This window comes from Pleurodeles waltl, chromosome 10 (assembly GCF_031143425.1).
Source record: "Pleurodeles waltl isolate 20211129_DDA chromosome 10, aPleWal1.hap1.20221129, whole genome shotgun sequence".
In the NCBI taxonomy this organism is placed as follows: Eukaryota; Metazoa; Chordata; class Amphibia; order Caudata; family Salamandridae; genus Pleurodeles; species Pleurodeles waltl.
The window spans coordinates 6872437-6893535 of NC_090449.1; the positions used below are offsets into that span (position 1 = coordinate 6872437).

At 48.1% G+C, this 21099-nt stretch overlaps 1 protein-coding gene across 1 annotated transcript in view; it reads right to left on the bottom strand.

The window, feature by feature from the left end:
* LOC138260684 (mucin-2-like) overlaps window positions 1–21099 on the bottom strand; it is a 241279-nt gene that overhangs the window by 96263 nt on the left and 123917 nt on the right. Inside the window, exon 12 of the mRNA XM_069209183.1 lies at window positions 17794–17942. Within this exon, the coding sequence (XP_069065284.1) occupies window positions 17794–17942 (149 nt within the window). The remainder of the gene's footprint in view (window positions 1–17793; window positions 17943–21099) is intronic.

Below are 21099 nucleotides of genomic sequence, written 5' to 3' on the forward strand. Positions count from 1 at the left end.
TTACACTCTTTCTATCAGACCTCTCAGTGCTCCTCAGACACGTCACACATTACACTCTTTCTATCAGACCCCTCGTCACTCCTCAGACAGGTCACATATTACACTCTTTCTATCAGACCTCTCAGTGCTCCTCAGACACGTCACACATTACACTCTTTCTATCAGACCCCTCGTCACTCCTCAGACAGGTCACACATTACACTCTTTCTATCAGACCTCTCGTTGCTCCTCAGACAGGTCACACATTACACTCTTTCTATCAGACCCCTCGTCGCTCCTCAGACAGGTCACACATTACACTCTTTCTATCAGACCTCTCGTCGCTCCTCAGACAGGTCACACATTACACTCTTTCTATCAGACCTCTCGTCACTCCTCAGACAGGTCACACATTACACTCTTTCTATCAGACCTCTCGTCGCTCCTCAGACAGGTCACACATTACACTCTTTCTATCAGACCTCTCGTCACTCCTCAGACAGGTCACATATTACACTCTTTCTATCAGACCTCTCGTCACTCCTCAGACAGGTCACACATTACACTCTTTCTATCAGACCTCTCAGTGCTCCTCAGACAGGTCACACATTACACTCTTTCTATCAGACCTCTGAGCGCTCCTCAGACAGGTCACACATTACACTCTTCCTATCAGACCTCTCGTCGCTCCTCAGACAGGTCACACATTACACTCTTCCTATCAGACCTCTCGTCGCTCCTCAGACAGGTCACACATTACACTCTTTCTATCAGACCTCTCGTCACTCCTCAGACAGGTCACACATTACACTCTTTCTATCAGACCTCTCGTCGCTCCTCAGACAGGTCACATATTACACTCTTTCTATCAGACCTCTCGTCGCTCCTCAGACACGTCACACATTACACTCTTTCTATCAGACCTCTCGTCGCTCCTCAGACAGGTCACACATTACACTCTTTCTATCAGACCTCTCGTCGCTCCTCAGACAGGTCACACATTACACTCTTTCCATCAGACCCCTCAGTGCTCCTCAGACACGTCACACATTACACTCTTTCCATCAGACCTCTCGTCGCTCCTCAGACACGTCACACATTACACTCTTTCTATCAGACCTCTCGTCGCTCTTCAGACACGTCACACATTACACTCTTTATATCAGACCTCTCGTCGCTCCTCAGACAGGTCACACATTACACTCTTTCTATCAGACCCCTCGTCGCTCCTCAGACAGGTCACACATTACACTCTTTCTATCAGACCTCTCGTCACTCCTCAGACAGGTCACACATTACACTCTTTCTATCAGACCTCTCGTCGCTCCTCAGACACGTCACACATTACACTCTTTCTATCAGACCCCTCGTCGCTCCTCAGACAGGTCACACATTACACTCTTTCTATCAGACCTCTCAGTGCTCCTCAGACAGGTCACACATTACACTCTTTCTATCAGACCTCTCGTCGCTCCTCAGACAGGTCACACATTACACTCTTTCTATCAGACCTCTCGTCACTCCTCAGACACGTCACACATTACACTCTTTCTATCAGACCTCTCAGTGCTCCTCAGACAGGTCACACGTTACACTCTTTCTATCAGACCTCTCGTCGCTCCTCAGACAGGTCACACATTACACTCTTTCTATCAGACCTCTCATCGCTCCTCAGACACGTCACACATTACACTCTTTCTATCAGACCTCTCGTCGCTCCTCAGACACGTCACACATTACACTCTTTCCATCAGACCCCTCGTCGCTCCTCAGACAGGTCACACATTACACTCTTTCTATCAGACCTCTTGTCACTCCTCAGACAGGTCACATATTACACTCTTTATATCAGACCTCTTAGTGCTCCTCAGACAGGTCACACATTACACTCTTTCTATCAGACCTCTTGTCACTCCTCAGACAGGTCACACATTACACTCTTTCTATCAGACCTCTCGTCGCTCCTCAGACAGGTCACATATTACACTCTTTCTATCAGAGCTTTCGTCGCTCCTCAGACAGGTCACACATTACACTCTTTCTATCAGACCTCTCGTCACTCCTCAGACAGGTCACACATTACACTCTTTCTATCAGACCTCTTGTCGCTCCTCAGACAGGTCACACATTACACTCTTTCTATCAGAGCTCTCGTCGCTCCTCAGACAGGTCACACATTACACTCTTTCTATCAGACCTCTCGTCACTCCTCAGACAGGTCACACATTACACTCTTTGATCAGACCTCTCGTCGCTCCTCAGACAGGTCAGACATTACACTCTTTCTATCAGACCTCTTGTCACTCCTCAGACAGGTCACACATTACACTCTTTCTATCAGACCCCTCAGTGCTCCTCAGACAGGTCACACGTTACACTCTTTCTATCAGACCTCCCAGTGCTCCTCAGACAGGTCACATATTACACTCTTTCTATCAGACCTCTCGTCGCTCCTCAGACAGGTCACACTTTACACTCTTTCTATCAGACCTCTCGTCGCTCCTCAGACAGGTCACACATTACACTCTTTCTATCAGACCTCTCGTCGCTCCTCAGACAGGTCACACATTCCACTCTTTCTAGCAGACCTCTCGTCGCTGCTCAGACAGGTCACATATTACACTCTTTCTATCAGACATCTCGTCGCTCCTCAGACAGGTCACACATTACACTCTTTCTATCAGACCTCCCAGTGCTCCTCAGACAGGTCACACATTACACTCTTTCTATCAGACCTCTCGTCGCTCCTCAGACACGTCACACATTACACTCTGTCTGTCAGACCTCTGGGCGCTCCTCAGACAGGTCACACATTACACTCTTTCTATCAGACCTCTTGTCGCTCCTCAGACAGGTCACACATTACACTCTTTCTATCAAACCTCTTGTCGCTCCTCAGACAGGTCACACATTACACTCTTTCTATCAGACCTCTCGTCACTCCTCAGACAGGTCACACATTACACTCTTTCTATCAGACCTCTGGTCGCTCCTCAGACACGTCACACATTACACTCTTTCCATCAGACCCCTCGTCGCTCCTCAGACAGGTCACACATTACACTCTTTCCATCAGACCTCTCGTCGCTCCTCAGACAGGTCACACATTACACTCTTTCTATCAGACCTCTCGTCGCTCCTCAGACAGGTCACACATTACTCTCTTTCTATCAGACCTCTTGTTGCTCCTCAGACAGGTCACACATTACACTCTTTATATCAGACCCCTCGTCACTCCTCAGACAGGTCACACATTACACTCTTTCTATCAGACCTCTCGTCGTTCCTCAGACAGGTCACACATTACACTCTTTCTATCAGACCTCTTGTTGCTCCTCAGACAGGTCACACATTACACTCCTTATATCAGACCCCTCGTCACTCCTCAGACAGGTCACACATTACACTCTTTATATCAGACCCCTCGTCACTCCTCAGACAGGTCACACATTACACTCTTTCTATCAGACCTCTCGTCGCTCCTCAGACACGTCACACATTACACTCTTTCTAGCAGACCTCTCGTCACTCCTCAGACAGGTCACATATTACACTCTTTCTATCAGACCTCTCGTCGCTCCTCAGACAGGTCACACATTACACTCTTTCTATCAGAGCTTTCGTCACTCCTCAGACACATCACACATTACACTCTTTCTATCAGACCTCTCGTCACTCCTCAGACAGGTCACACATTACACTCTTTCTATCAGACCTCTCGTCACTCCTCAGACAGGTCACACATTACACTCTTTCTATCAGACCTCTCGTCGCTGCTCAGACAGGTCACATATTACACTCTTTCTATCAGACCTCTGGGCGCTCGTCAGACAGGTCACATATTACACTCTTTCTATCAGACCTCTCGTCGCTCCTCAGACAGGTCACACATTACACTCTTTCTATCAGACCCCACGTAGCTCCTGAGACAGGTCACACATTACACTCTTTCTAGCAGACCTCTCGTCGCTCCTCAGACAGGTCACACATTACACTCTTTCTATCAGAGCTTTCGTCGCTCCTCAGACAGGTCACACATTACACTCTTTCTATCAGACACCACGTAGCTCCTGAGACAGGTCACACATTACACTCTTTCTAGCAGACCTCTCGTCGCTCCTCAGACAGGTCACACATTACACTCTTTCTATCAGACCTCTCGTCGCTGCTCAGACAGGTCACATATTACACTCTTTCTATCAGACCTCTCGTCGCTCCTCAGACAGGTCACACATTACACTCTTTCTATCAGACCTCTCGTCGCTGCTCAGACAGGTCACATATTACACTCTTTCTATCAGACCTCTCGTCGCTCCTCAGACAGGTCACACATTACACGCTTTCTATCAGACCTCTCGTCACTCCTCAGACACGTCACACATTACACTCTTTCTATCAGACCTCTCGTCACTCCTCAGACACGTCACACATTACACTCTTTCTATCAGACCTCTCGTCGCTCCTCAGACAGGTCACACATTACACTCTTTCTATCAGACCTCTCGTCACTCCTCAGACAGGTCACACATTACACTCTTTCTATCAGACCTCTCGTCGCTGCTCAGACAGGTCACATATTACACTCTTTCTATCAGACCTCTGGGCGCTCGTCAGACAGGTCACATATTACACTCTTTCTATCAGACCTCTCGTCGCTCCTCAGACAGGTCACACATTACACTCTTTCTATCAGACCCCACGTAGCTCCTGAGACAGGTCACACATTACACTCTTTCTAGCAGACCTCTCGTCGCTCCTCAGACAGGTCACACATTACACTCTTTCTATCAGAGCTTTCGTCGCTCCTCAGACAGGTCACACATTACACTCTTTCTATCAGACACCACGCAGCTCCTGAGACAGGTCACACATTACACTCTTTCTAGCAGACCTCTCGTCGCTCCTCAGACAGGTCACACATTACACTCTTTCTATCAGACCTCTCGTCGCTGCTCAGACAGGTCACATATTACACTCTTTCTATCAGACCTCTCGTCGCTCCTCAGACAGGTCACACATTACACGCTTTCTATCAGACCTCTCGTCACTCCTCAGACACGTCACACATTACACTCTTTCTATCAGACCTCTCGTCACTCCTCAGACACGTCACACATTACACTCTTTCTATCAGACCTCTCGTCGCTCCTCAGACAGGTCACACATTACACTCTTTCTATCAGACCTCTCGTCACTCCTCAGACACGTCACACATTACACTCTTTCTATCAGACCTCTCGCCGCTCCTCAGACAGGTCACACATTACACTCTTTATATCAGACCCCTCGTCACTCCTCAGACAGGTCACACATTACACTCTTTCTATCAGACCTCTCGTCGCTCCTCAGACACGTCACACATTACACTCTTTCTAGCAGACCTCTCGTCACTCCTCAGACAGGTCACATATTACACTCTTTCTATCAGACCTCTCGTCGCTCCTCAGACAGGTCACACATTACACTCTTTCTATCAGAGCTTTCGTCACTCCTCAGACACATCACACATTACACTCTTTCTATCAGACCTCTCGTCACTCCTCAGACAGGTCACACATTACACTCTTTCTATCAGACCTCTCGTCACTCCTCAGACAGGTCACACATTACACTCTTTCTATCAGACCTCTCGTCGCTGCTCAGACAGGTCACATATTACACTCTTTCTATCAGACCTCTGGGCGCTCGTCAGACAGGTCACATATTACACTCTTTCTATCAGACCTCTCGTCGCTCCTCAGACAGGTCACACATTACACTCTTTCTATCAGACCCCACGTAGCTCCTGAGACAGGTCACACATTACACTCTTTCTAGCAGACCTCTCGTCGCTCCTCAGACAGGTCACACATTACACTCTTTCTATCAGAGCTTTCGTCGCTCCTCAGACAGGTCACACATTACACTCTTTCTATCAGACACCACGTAGCTCCTGAGACAGGTCACACATTACACTCTTTCTAGCAGACCTCTCGTCGCTCCTCAGACAGGTCACACATTACACTCTTTCTATCAGACCTCTCGTCGCTGCTCAGACAGGTCACATATTACACTCTTTCTATCAGACCTCTCGTCGCTCCTCAGACAGGTCACACATTACACTCTTTCTATCAGACCTCTCGTCGCTGCTCAGACAGGTCACATATTACACTCTTTCTATCAGACCTCTCGTCGCTCCTCAGACAGGTCACACATTACACGCTTTCTATCAGACCTCTCGTCACTCCTCAGACACGTCACACATTACACTCTTTCTATCAGACCTCTCGTCACTCCTCAGACACGTCACACATTACACTCTTTCTATCAGACCTCTCGTCGCTCCTCAGACAGGTCACACATTACACTCTTTCTATCAGACCTCTCGTCACTCCTCAGACAGGTCACACATTACACTCTTTCTATCAGACCTCTCGTCGCTGCTCAGACAGGTCACATATTACACTCTTTCTATCAGACCTCTGGGTGCTCGTCAGACAGGTCACATATTACACTCTTTCTATCAGACCTCTCGTCGCTCCTCAGACAGGTCACACATTACACTCTTTCTATCAGACCCCACGTAGCTCCTGAGACAGGTCACACATTACACTCTTTCTAGCAGACCTCTCGTCGCTCCTCAGACAGGTCACACATTACACTCTTTCTATCAGAGCTTTCGTCGCTCCTCAGACAGGTCACACATTACACTCTTTCTATCAGACACCACGTAGCTCCTGAGACAGGTCACACATTACACTCTTTCTAGCAGACCTCTCGTCGCTCCTCAGACAGGTCACACATTACACTCTTTCTATCAGACCTCTCGTCGCTGCTCAGACAGGTCACATATTACACTCTTTCTATCAGACCTCTCGTCGCTCCTCAGACAGGTCACACATTACACGCTTTCTATCAGACCTCTCGTCACTCCTCAGACACGTCACACATTACACTCTTTCTATCAGACCTCTTGTCACTCCTCAGACACGTCACACATTACACTCTTTCTATCAGACCTCTCGTCGCTCCTCAGACAGGTCACACATTACACTCTTTCTATCAGACCTCTCGTCACTCCTCAGACACGTCACACATTACACTCTTTCTATCAGACCTCTCGCCGCTCCTCAGACACGTCACACATTACACTCTTTCTATCAGAGCTCTTGTCGCTCCTCAGACAGGTCACACATTACACTCTTTCTATCAAACCTCTTGTCGCTCCTCAGACAGGTCACACATTACACTCTTTCTATCAGACCTCTCGTCACTCCTCAGACAGGTCACACATTACACTCTTTCTATCAGACCTCTGGTCGCTCCTCAGACACGTCACACATTACACTCTTTCCATCAGACCCCTCGTCGCTCCTCAGACAGGTCACACATTACACTCTTTCCATCAGACCTCTCGTCGCTCCTCAGACAGGTCACACATTACACTCTTTCTATCAGACCTCTCGTCGCTCCTCAGACAGGTCACACATTACTCTCTTTCTATCAGACCTCTTGTTGCTCCTCAGACAGGTCACACATTACACTCTTTATATCAGACCCCTCGTCACTCCTCAGACAGGTCACACATTACACTCTTTCTATCAGACCTCTCGTCGTTCCTCAGACAGGTCACACATTACACTCTTTCTATCAGACCTCTTGTTGCTCCTCAGACAGGTCACACATTACACTCCTTATATCAGACCCCTCGTCACTCCTCAGACAGGTCACACATTACACTCTTTATATCAGACCCCTCGTCACTCCTCAGACAGGTCACACATTACACTCTTTCTATCAGACCTCTCGTCGCTCCTCAGACACGTCACACATTACACTCTTTCTAGCAGACCTCTCGTCACTCCTCAGACAGGTCACATATTACACTCTTTCTATCAGACCTCTCGTCGCTCCTCAGACAGGTCACACATTACACTCTTTCTATCAGAGCTTTCGTCACTCCTCAGACACATCACACATTACACTCTTTCTATCAGACCTCTCGTCACTCCTCAGACAGGTCACACATTACACTCTTTCTATCAGACCTCTCGTCACTCCTCAGACAGGTCACACATTACACTCTTTCTATCAGACCTCTCGTCGCTGCTCAGACAGGTCACATATTACACTCTTTCTATCAGACCTCTGGGCGCTCGTCAGACAGGTCACATATTACACTCTTTCTATCAGACCTCTCGTCGCTCCTCAGACAGGTCACACATTACACTCTTTCTATCAGACCCCACGTAGCTCCTGAGACAGGTCACACATTACACTCTTTCTAGCAGACCTCTCGTCGCTCCTCAGACAGGTCACACATTACACTCTTTCTATCAGAGCTTTCGTCGCTCCTCAGACAGGTCACACATTACACTCTTTCTATCAGACACCACGTAGCTCCTGAGACAGGTCACACATTACACTCTTTCTAGCAGACCTCTCGTCGCTCCTCAGACAGGTCACACATTACACTCTTTCTATCAGACCTCTCGTCGCTGCTCAGACAGGTCACATATTACACTCTTTCTATCAGACCTCTCGTCGCTCCTCAGACAGGTCACACATTACACTCTTTCTATCAGACCTCTCGTCGCTGCTCAGACAGGTCACATATTACACTCTTTCTATCAGACCTCTCGTCGCTCCTCAGACAGGTCACACATTACACGCTTTCTATCAGACCTCTCGTCACTCCTCAGACACGTCACACATTACACTCTTTCTATCAGACCTCTCGTCACTCCTCAGACACGTCACACATTACACTCTTTCTATCAGACCTCTCGTCGCTCCTCAGACAGGTCACACATTACACTCTTTCTATCAGACCTCTCGTCACTCCTCAGACAGGTCACACATTACACTCTTTCTATCAGACCTCTCGTCGCTGCTCAGACAGGTCACATATTACACTCTTTCTATCAGACCTCTGGGCGCTCGTCAGACAGGTCACATATTACACTCTTTCTATCAGACCTCTCGTCGCTCCTCAGACAGGTCACACATTACACTCTTTCTATCAGACCCCACGTAGCTCCTGAGACAGGTCACACATTACACTCTTTCTAGCAGACCTCTCGTCGCTCCTCAGACAGGTCACACATTACACTCTTTCTATCAGAGCTTTCGTCGCTCCTCAGACAGGTCACACATTACACTCTTTCTATCAGACACCACGTAGCTCCTGAGACAGGTCACACATTACACTCTTTCTAGCAGACCTCTCGTCGCTCCTCAGACAGGTCACACATTACACTCTTTCTATCAGACCTCTCGTCGCTGCTCAGACAGGTCACATATTACACTCTTTCTATCAGACCTCTCGTCGCTCCTCAGACAGGTCACACATTACACGCTTTCTATCAGACCTCTCGTCACTCCTCAGACACGTCACACATTACACTCTTTCTATCAGACCTCTCGTCACTCCTCAGACACGTCACACATTACACTCTTTCTATCAGACCTCTCGTCGCTCCTCAGACAGGTCACACATTACACTCTTTCTATCAGACCTCTCGTCACTCCTCAGACACGTCACACATTACACTCTTTCTATCAGACCTCTCGCCGCTCCTCAGACAGGTCACACATTACACTCTTTATATCAGACCCCTCGTCACTCCTCAGACAGGTCACACATTACACTCTTTCTATCAGACCTCTCGTCGCTCCTCAGACACGTCACACATTACACTCTTTCTAGCAGACCTCTCGTCACTCCTCAGACAGGTCACATATTACACTCTTTCTATCAGACCTCTCGTCGCTCCTCAGACAGGTCACACATTACACTCTTTCTATCAGAGCTTTCGTCACTCCTCAGACACATCACACATTACACTCTTTCTATCAGACCTCTCGTCACTCCTCAGACAGGTCACACATTACACTCTTTCTATCAGACCTCTCGTCACTCCTCAGACAGGTCACACATTACACTCTTTCTATCAGACCTCTCGTCGCTGCTCAGACAGGTCACATATTACACTCTTTCTATCAGACCTCTGGGCGCTCGTCAGACAGGTCACATATTACACTCTTTCTATCAGACCTCTCGTCGCTCCTCAGACAGGTCACACATTACACTCTTTCTATCAGACCCCACGTAGCTCCTGAGACAGGTCACACATTACACTCTTTCTAGCAGACCTCTCGTCGCTCCTCAGACAGGTCACACATTACACTCTTTCTATCAGAGCTTTCGTCGCTCCTCAGACAGGTCACACATTACACTCTTTCTATCAGACACCACGTAGCTCCTGAGACAGGTCACACATTACACTCTTTCTAGCAGACCTCTCGTCGCTCCTCAGACAGGTCACACATTACACTCTTTCTATCAGACCTCTCGTCGCTGCTCAGACAGGTCACATATTACACTCTTTCTATCAGACCTCTCGTCGCTCCTCAGACAGGTCACACATTACACTCTTTCTATCAGACCTCTCGTCGCTGCTCAGACAGGTCACATATTACACTCTTTCTATCAGACCTCTCGTCGCTCCTCAGACAGGTCACACATTACACGCTTTCTATCAGACCTCTCGTCACTCCTCAGACACGTCACACATTACACTCTTTCTATCAGACCTCTCGTCACTCCTCAGACACGTCACACATTACACTCTTTCTATCAGACCTCTCGTCGCTCCTCAGACAGGTCACACATTACACTCTTTCTATCAGACCTCTCGTCACTCCTCAGACAGGTCACACATTACACTCTTTCTATCAGACCTCTCGTCGCTGCTCAGACAGGTCACATATTACACTCTTTCTATCAGACCTCTGGGTGCTCGTCAGACAGGTCACATATTACACTCTTTCTATCAGACCTCTCGTCGCTCCTCAGACAGGTCACACATTACACTCTTTCTATCAGACCCCACGTAGCTCCTGAGACAGGTCACACATTACACTCTTTCTAGCAGACCTCTCGTCGCTCCTCAGACAGGTCACACATTACACTCTTTCTATCAGAGCTTTCGTCGCTCCTCAGACAGGTCACACATTACACTCTTTCTATCAGACACCACGTAGCTCCTGAGACAGGTCACACATTACACTCTTTCTAGCAGACCTCTCGTCGCTCCTCAGACAGGTCACACATTACACTCTTTCTATCAGACCTCTCGTCGCTGCTCAGACAGGTCACATATTACACTCTTTCTATCAGACCTCTCGTCGCTCCTCAGACAGGTCACACATTACACGCTTTCTATCAGACCTCTCGTCACTCCTCAGACACGTCACACATTACACTCTTTCTATCAGACCTCTTGTCACTCCTCAGACACGTCACACATTACACTCTTTCTATCAGACCTCTCGTCGCTCCTCAGACAGGTCACACATTACACTCTTTCTATCAGACCTCTCGTCACTCCTCAGACACGTCACACATTACACTCTTTCTATCAGACCTCTCGCCGCTCCTCAGACACGTCACACATTACACTCTTTCTATCAGAGCTCTCGTCGCTCCTCAGACACGTCACACATTACACTCTTTCTATCAGACCTCTCGTCGCTCCTCAGACAGGTCACACATTACACTCTTTCTATCAGACCTCTGGGCGCTCGTCAGACAGGTCACATATTACACTCTTTCTATCAGACCTCTCGTCACTCCTCAGACAGGTCACACATTACACTCTTTCTATCAGACCTCTCGTCACTCCTCAGACAGGTCACACATTACACTCTTTCTATCAGACCTCTCGTCGCTCCTCAGACACGTCACACATTACACTCTTTCTATCAGACCTCTCGTCGCTCCTCAGACACGTCACACATTACACTCTTTCTATCAGACCCCTCGTCGCTCCTCAGACAGGTCACACATTACACTCTTTCTATCAGACCTCTCGTCCCTCCTCAGACAGGTCACACATTACACTCTTTCTATCAGACCTCTCGTCGCTCCTCAGACAGGTCACACATTACACTCTTCCTATCAGACCTCTCGTCACTCCTCAGACACATCACACATTACACTCTTTCTATCACACCTCTCGTCGCTCCTCAGACAGGTCACACATTACACTCTTTCTATCAGACCTCTCGTCGCTCCTCAGACAGGTCACACATTACACTCTTTCTATCAGACCTCTCGTCACTTCTCAGACAGGTCACACATTACACTCTTTCTATCAGACCTCTCGTTGCTCCTCAGACACGTCACACATTACACTCTTTCTATCAGACCTCTCGTCACTCCTCAGACAGGTCACACATTACACTCTTTCTATCAGACCTCTCGTCGCTCCTCAGACAGGTCACACATTACACTCTTTCTATCAGACTTCTCGTCGCTCCTCAGACAGGTCACACATTACACTCTTTCTATCAGACCTCTCGTCACTCCTCAGACAGGTCACACATTACACTCTTTCTATCAGACCCCTCGTCACTCCTCAGACACGTCACACATTACATTCTTTCTATCAGACCTCTCGTCACTCCTCAGACACATCACACATTACACTCTTTATATCAGACCTCTCGTCACTCCTCAGACAGGTCACACATTACACTCTTTCTATCAGAGCTTTCGTCGCTCCTCAGACAGGTCACACATTACACTCTTTCTATCAGACCTCTCGTCGCTCCTCAGACAGGTCAGACATTACATTCTTTCTATCAGACCTCTTGTCACTCCTCAGACAGGTCACACATTACACTCTTTCTATCAGACCTCTTGTCACTCCTCAGACAGGTCACACATTACACTCTTTCTATCAGACCCCTTAGTGCTCCTCAGACAGGTCACACATTACACTCTTTCTATCAGACCTCTCGTCGCTCCTCAGACAGGTCACACATTACACTCTTTCTGTCAGATCACTCGTCGCTCCTCAGACAGGTCACACATTACACTCTTTCCATCAGACCTCTCGTCGCTCCTCAGACAGGTCACACATTACACTCTTTCTATCAGACCTCTTGTCACTCCTCAGACACGTCACACATTACACTCTTTCTATCAGACCTCTGGGCGCTCCTCAGACAGGTCACACATTACACTCTTTCTATCAGACCTCTCGTCGCTCCTCAGACACGTCACACATTACACTCTTTCCATCAGACCCCTCAGTGCTCCTCAGACAGGTCACACATTACACTCTTTCTATCAGACCCCTCGTCACTCCTCAGACACGTCACACATTACACTCTTTCTATCAGACCTCTCAGTGCTCCTCAGACAGGTCACACATTACACTCTTTCTATCAGACCCCTCGTCGCTCCTCAGACAGGTCACACATTACACTCTTTCTATCAGACCCCTCGTCGCTCCTCAGACACGTCACACATTACACTCTTTCTATCAGACCTCTCAGTGCTCCTCAGACACGTCACACATTACACTCTTTCTATCAGACCTCTCGTCGCTCCTCAGACACGTCACACATTACACTCTTTCCATCAGACCCCTCGTCGCTCCTCAGACACGTCACACATTACACTCTTTCCATCAGACCTCTCGTCGCTCCTCAGACAGGTCACACATTACACTCTTTCTATCAGACCTCTCGTCGCTCCTCAGACAGGTCACACATTACACTCTTTCTATCAGACCTCTTCTCGCTCCTCAGACACGTCACACATTACACTCTTTCTATCAGACCCCTCAGTGCTCCTCAGACAGGTCACACATTACACTCTTTCTATCAGACCTCTCGTCACTCCTCAGACAGGTCACACATTACACTCTTTCTATCAGACCTCTCGTCGCTCCTCAGACAGGTCACACATTACACTCTTTCTATCAGACCTCTCGTCGCTCCTCAGACAGGTCACACATTACACTCTTTCTATCAGACCTCTCGTCGCTCCTCAGACAGGTCACACATTACACTCTTTCTATCAGACCTCTCGTCGCTGCTCAGACAGGTCACACATTACACTCTTTCTATCAGACCCCTCGTCACTCCTCAGACAGGTCACACATTACACTCTTTCCATCAGACCTCTCGTCGCTGCTCAGACACGTCACACATTACACTCTTTCTATCAGACCTCTCGTCGCTCCTCAGACAGGTCACACATTACACTCTTTCTATCAGACCTCTGGGCGCTCCTCAGACACGTCACACATTACACTCTTTCTATCAGACCTCTCGTCACTCCTCAGACAGGTCACACATTACACTCTTTCTATCAGACCTCTCGTCGCTCCTCAGACAGGTCACACATTACACTCTTTCTATCAGACCTCTCGTCGCTCCTCAGACAGGTCACACATTACACTCTTTCTATCAGACCCCTCGTCGCTCCTCAGACAGGTCACACATTACACTCTTTCCATCAGACCTCTCGTCGCTGCTCAGACACGTCACACATTACACTCTTTCTATCAGACCTCTCGTCGCTCCTCAGACAGGTCACACATTACACTCTTTCTATCAGACCTCTTGTCGCTCCTCAGACACGTCACACATTACACTCTTTCTATCAGACCTCTCGTCACTCCTCAGGCACGTCACACATTACACTCTTTCTATCAGACCTCTCGTCACTCCTCAGACAGGTCACACATTACACTCTTTCTATCAGACCTCTCGTCGCTCCTCAGACACGTCACACATTACACTCTTTCTATCAGACCTCTCGTCGCTCCTCAGACAGGTCACACATTACACTCTTTCTATCAGACCTCTGGGCGCTCCTCAGACAGGTCACACATTACACTCTTTCTATCAGACCTCTCGTCACTCCTCAGACAGGTCACACATTACACTCTTTCTATCAGACCTCTCGTCGCTCCTCAGACACGTCACACATTACACACTTTCTATCAGACCTCTGGGCGCTCCTCAGACAGGTCACACATTACACTCTTTCTATCAGACCTCTCAGTGCTCCTCAGACACGTCACACATTACACTCTTTCTATCAGACCTCTCGTCACTTCTCAGACAGGTCACACATTACACTCTTTCTATCAGACCTCTCGTCGCTCCTCAGACAGGTCACACATTACACTCTTTCTATCAGAGCTCTCGTCGCTCCTCAGACAGGTCACAAATTACACTCTTTCTATCAGACCTCTCGTCGTTCCTCAGACAGGTCACACATTACACTCTTTCTATCAGACTTCTCGTCGCTCCTCAGACAGGTCACACATTACACTCTTTCTATCAGACCCCTCGTCGCTCCTCAGACAGGTCACACATTACACTCTTTCTATCAGACCTCTGGGCGCTCCTCAGACAGGTCACACATTACACTCTTTCTATCAGACCTCTCGTCACTCCTCAGACAGGTCACACATTACACTCTTTCTATCAGACCTCTCGTTACTCCTCATACAGGTCACACATTACACTCTTTCTATCAGACCTCTCGTCGCTCCTCAGACAGGTCACACATTACACTCTTTCTATCAGACCTCTCGTCGCTCCTCAGACAGGTCACACATTACACTCTTTCTATCAGACCTCTGGGCGCTCGTCAGACAGGTCACACATTACACTCTTTCTATCAGACCTCTCGTCACTCCTCAGACAGGTCACACATTACACTCTTTCTATCAGACCTCTCGTCGCTCCTCAGACACGTCACACATTACTCTCTTTCTATCAGACCTCTCGTCACTCCTCAGACAGGTCACACATTACACTCTTTCTATCAGACCCCTCGTCGCTCCTCAGACAGGTCACACATTACACTCTTTCTATCAGACCCCTCGTCGCTCCTCAGACAGGTCACACATTACACTCTTTCTATCAGACCTCTCGTCGCTCCTCAGACAGGTCACACATTACACTCTTTCTATCAGACCTCTCGTCACTCCTCAGACAGGTCACACATTACACTCTTTCTATCAGACCTCTCGTCGCTCCTCAGAAAGGTCACACATTACACTCTTTCTATCAGACCTCTCGTCGCTCCTCAGACACGTCACACATTACACTCTTTCTATCAGACCTCTCAGTGCTCCTCAGACAGGTCACACATTACACTCTTTCTATCAGACCTCTCGTCGCTCCTCAGACACGTCACACATTACACTCTTTCTATCAGACCTCTCGTCGCTCCTCAGACACGTCACACATTACAGTCTTTCTATCAGACCCCTCGTCGCTCCTCAGGCAGGTCACACATTACACTCTTTCTATCAGACCTCTCGTCACTCCTCAGACACGTCACACATTACACTCTTTCTATCAGACCTCTCGTCGCTCCTCAGACAGGTCACATATTACACTCTTTCTATCAGACCTCTCGTCGCTCCTCAGACACGTCACACATTACACTCTTTCTATCAGACCCCTCGTCGCTCCTCAGACACGTCACACATTACACTCTTTCTATCAGACCTCTCGTCGCTCCTCAGACACGTCACACATTACACTCTTTCTATCAGACCCCTCGTCGCTCCTCAGACAGGTCACACATTACACTCTTTCTATCAGACCTCTCGTCACTCCTCAGACAGGTCACACATTACACTCTTTATATCAGACCTCTCGTCGCTCCTCAGACAGGTCACACATTACACTCTTTCTATCAGACCTCTGGGCGCTCCTCAGACAGGTCACACATTACACTCTTTCTATCAGACCTCTCAGTGCTCCTCAGACACGTCACACATTACACTCTTTCTGTCAGACCTCTCGTCACTTCTCAGACAGGTCACACATTACACTCTTTCTATCAGACCTCTCGTCGCTCCTCAGACAGGTCACACATTACACTCTTTCTATCAGAGCTCTCGTCGCTCCTCAGACAGGTCACAAATTACACTCTTTCTATCAGACCTCTCGTCGTTCCTCAGACAGGTCACACATTACACTCTTTCTATCAGACTTCTCGTCGCTCCTCAGACAGGTCACACATTACACTCTTTCTATCAGACCCCTCGTCGCTCCTCAGACAGGTCACACATTACACTCTTTCTATCAGACCTCTGGGCGCTCCTCAGACAGGTCACACATTACACTCTTTCTATCAGACCTCTCGTCACTCCTCAGACAGGTCACACATTACACTCTTTCTATCAGACCTCTCGTTACTCCTCATACAGGTCACACATTACACTCTTTCTATCAGACCTCTCGTCGCTCCTCAGACAGGTCACACATTACACTCTTTCTATCAGACCTCTCGTCGCTCCTCAGACAGGTCACACATTACACTCTTTCTATCAGACCTCTGGGCGCTCGTCAGACAGGTCACACATTACACTCTTTCTATCAGACCTCTCGTCACTCCTCAGACAGGTCACACATTACACTCTTTCTATCAGACCTCTCGTCGCTCCTCAGACACGTCACACATTACTCTCTTTCTATCAGACCTCTCGTCACTCCTCAGACAGGTCACACATTACACTCTTTCTATCAGACCCCTCGTCGCTCCTCAGACAGGTCACACATTACACTCTTTCTATCAGACCCCTCGTCGCTCCTCAGACAGGTCACACATTACACTCTTTCTATCAGACCTCTCGTCACTCCTCAGACACGTCACACATTACACTCTTTCTATCAGACTTCTCGTCGCTCCTCAGACAGGTCACACATTACACTCTTTCTATCAGACCTCTCGTCGCTCCTCAGACAGGTCACACATTACACTCTTTATATCAGACCCCTCGTCACTCCTCAAACAGGTCACACATTACACTCTTTCTATCAGACCTCTCAGTGCTCCTCAGACAGGTCACACATTACACTCTTTCTATCAGACCTCTCAGTGGTCCTCAGACACGTCACACATTACACTCTTTCTATCAGACCTCTCGCCGCTCCTCAGATAGGTAGCTCCCATCAGGCTTCACAGCGCTTTGCAGACCGGGTCCATCATTCTTAAGTAATGCCTACCTTAGCCAGCTGCACTCCCGGGCTTGGCTCAGTGATGCAGAAGGAAGTGCGGTTTTGCACTGATGGCTCTTGGGGGCAGTGGGTGGCACTCTGCACATTAAGGTTAGTTTCCGCCACATCCGCTGCCCCTGTCTCCGACTCATCATCAACTGGTGAAAAAGACAGGTGTGGGTTAGACAAGCAGGCCCTAGGCAAAATCATTTTATTCATTTTGTGTTACACACATGTTGTTCGTGGGGTAGTGTCTCTTTGTTAAGATTTGTCACAAGTATTAATTCAGGTGGAAAAAGGGTGCTATATGGTCTCAAGTGGCCCAACACTCTAGGGCAGGTCACAAAGCCGTTTACAAGTATGTGTAATGATGCTCCTGTGGTACCAATGCAGGACTCACAAATGTCGATTCGGGCCTCTCCACAATGTGCAGAGTTCTCTGTGAATGGTGTGTAGACCTCTGCAAGGGTAGTCCTGTGTTTAGGTGTAAATGTGGGAGCAGCAAAGAGGAGAGGCTGGATAGTGGGGGTACCTACCACAAAGTGGGAGGAGGAAAGGGAAATCCAAGGAGGCCCGGGGAGGCATAAAAATACAACACTACACCCACAAAATGGTAAGTCAGTGGCAGTTCACAGAAGTTACGCCCACATCTACCCCTGTAGTGCTACAAGCAGGTTCAGATCTACTCTAGCCAAAGCTTGGAGTAGTTCACACACCAGGCCACCCTCAGGTACCGAAGAGAACCACACAGAATGACTGAAGTTATGGAATAACACCACCCACAGAAAGACCCTACTCCTAGAAAGATAAAGAATATCAATTAAAGGAAACATTGTAATATATACGTTTAGACATTGCATTGTTTTTAACTTTCTAGAAGGTAAATAAACTTAATTTAAGATGTAACTTTGGACACGTAGGGCCTGGTTTAGAGTTTGAAGGACGGGTTATTCCGTCACAACAGTGATGGATATCCCGTCTGCCGAAATATAAATCCCAGTTATACTGATCGAGTGACCCGTCCGGCACGCTCTAAACAGGCCCATAGTGTGCATTGTAAAAATGGGAACACATCAGATGCAGATAACATAGAAAATGACACATATGCAAATTGTTGATGACTTATAAATAAGAACATGTGACTCATCTTACATCTAACAATGCTCAACACACTCTGAAAGACTTATTATTAACCTCTTTATGTCATGTAACACACATGACGCACACAACTGTGGCCCGTGTCTAGCTGCATGTCTCGCAGCACAAGGGGAAGCGGGTGAGGCCAGGACATGGGCTGTATCTATGTGCTCCCAGTAATGTTTGTTAGGTATGCCTTTATTTCGTCAGGTCATGCCTGCTTCCCTAGTTGCAATGCCTAGTTCAATACACGTAGCCACAGAGCTCTGTCTACGCTGCATAGAACTACGCGTGGTGGATTTACAACTGAATGGTGTCCCTCATATTCTGAGTTCTGCATGTCCCCTGCGGAAGGCAGGGACACAAAGCCCTACTACTCAGTATGCACCTCCAGATGAGGTTTCAGAACTGCCTCCAGGTAGCGATTTATGTATTGATGGAAGCGTAAATTTACTCTTGTGGAGATCTCCTCCTGTAGATTGACCTTTGTGAACTGGACCCTGCATTTATTCATTTTTACCTGGTGCAAAAGCCTTTACGTAATGGAGAATGGTGCAGAATCTTTCCCCATTCAGTTTCACAGGAGTGGAGAATGGCTTTGCCCTTCTTGACGTGCCAGAGGAAAGGTTCTGTAATGGAGCTCCAGGAGGTCAGTAGGGCAGGAGGGCTGGACCATGAAGGGCTCAGTCTAAAGGAGCTGTGGTTTCACCTGTAGTTGTAAGGAGGCAGCCACAGGGACCTGAATAATTAACACATTTAGGGCCTGATTTCTATTTTGGCGGGCGTATTACTCGGTCACAACGGCGACGGATATCCTCTCCGCTGACATATAAACTCCATTATTTCCTATAGGATTTATATTTTGGTGGATGAAATATCCATCACCTCTGTGACGAAGTAACTCGTCCGCCAAAATATAAATCAGGCCCCTAGATTGAAATAACTGCTTAGTTCTGTTGCACCAAGTGTGTGATTATTGGTTGTGTCGAGGGGTAGAGTAGCCCTTCCCCCGCCCCGCCCCCCTCCTGTTCTGCTCCAATCCCTGCCCCATCCCCCGAGGCCACTCCTGGTTGCTGCTATTGGAGCCCAGGAACCTGCCTGAGTTCCTCAGTCTGACTAACCTCTTTCCCCAAAGGGGGGAGGTTGGGAAGCTTCAAGTCCTTCCCAACCCCTGCCACGTGGAGCCTTCCAACACTATGGCGCCTTTGAGGTGCTAGAGGGCTTTTTCCACTCTTTTACCTTTGTTTAGTTGTAGACTCATACATGAAAGAGGTGTGTGACTTAAGTATGAATGAAGTTAAAGTTTTTAACCTGCTGTTGAAGAGTCACACACAAGCCTCTTACAGGAGAACACCATTTCCAACTTTTATGTCTTCAGTTGGACTGAAGTTGGGCACTCTTGGGTATTTCTTGGCTTTGATTCTCTTGGATGTTTCAGGATTTCGGACAGATGGCTGCCGTGTGAGATGTGCTGAGATTGTGTTTTTCATTTGGTGGCAAAATAGCATTCCTCGTGGCAGGTTTCTGTATCCCTATAGGAATTCTTAGAAAGCCCCTTCAACATTCTCTTATTCAACTTCTAGAACCTGCAGCATTTTGGTTAGTGTCTTCATGAAAAGGCCAACATCTGACTTCACTTGCGGCCACATCTGCATCATCTTCCAATGGATTATTTGAAAAGATAAGTACGAGGCAAACCCCTTTCAATCAATCAATCAATTAATTTCTTAAGCGCACTACTCACCCAGTAGGGTTTCAAGGCGCTGGGAGGGATTGGGGGGGCAGTTACTGCTCGAAAAGCCATGTTTTTAGGTGCTTTCTGAAAGTTAGGAGGTCCTGGGTCTTGCATAGGTTGGTGGGGAGGGAGTTCCAGGTCTTGGCGGCGAGGTGGGAGAAGGATCTGTAGCAGCAGGTGGTGCGTTTGATGCGGGGGACTGTAGCGAGGGCGAGGTCTGCGGTTTGTGGAAGTTGACTCGTTTGTTGAGGTAGGCCAGTCCAGTGTCGTGGAGGGCTTTGTGAGCGTGGACAAGGACTTTTAAGATGATCCTTTTGTTGATGGGCAGCCAGTGTAGGGATCTGAGGTGAGCGGAGATGTGTTCGTGGCGAGGGAGGTTGAGGATGAGACGTGCAGCTGCGTTCTGGATTTGCTGGAGTTTTCTTTGAAACTTGGCTGTGGTC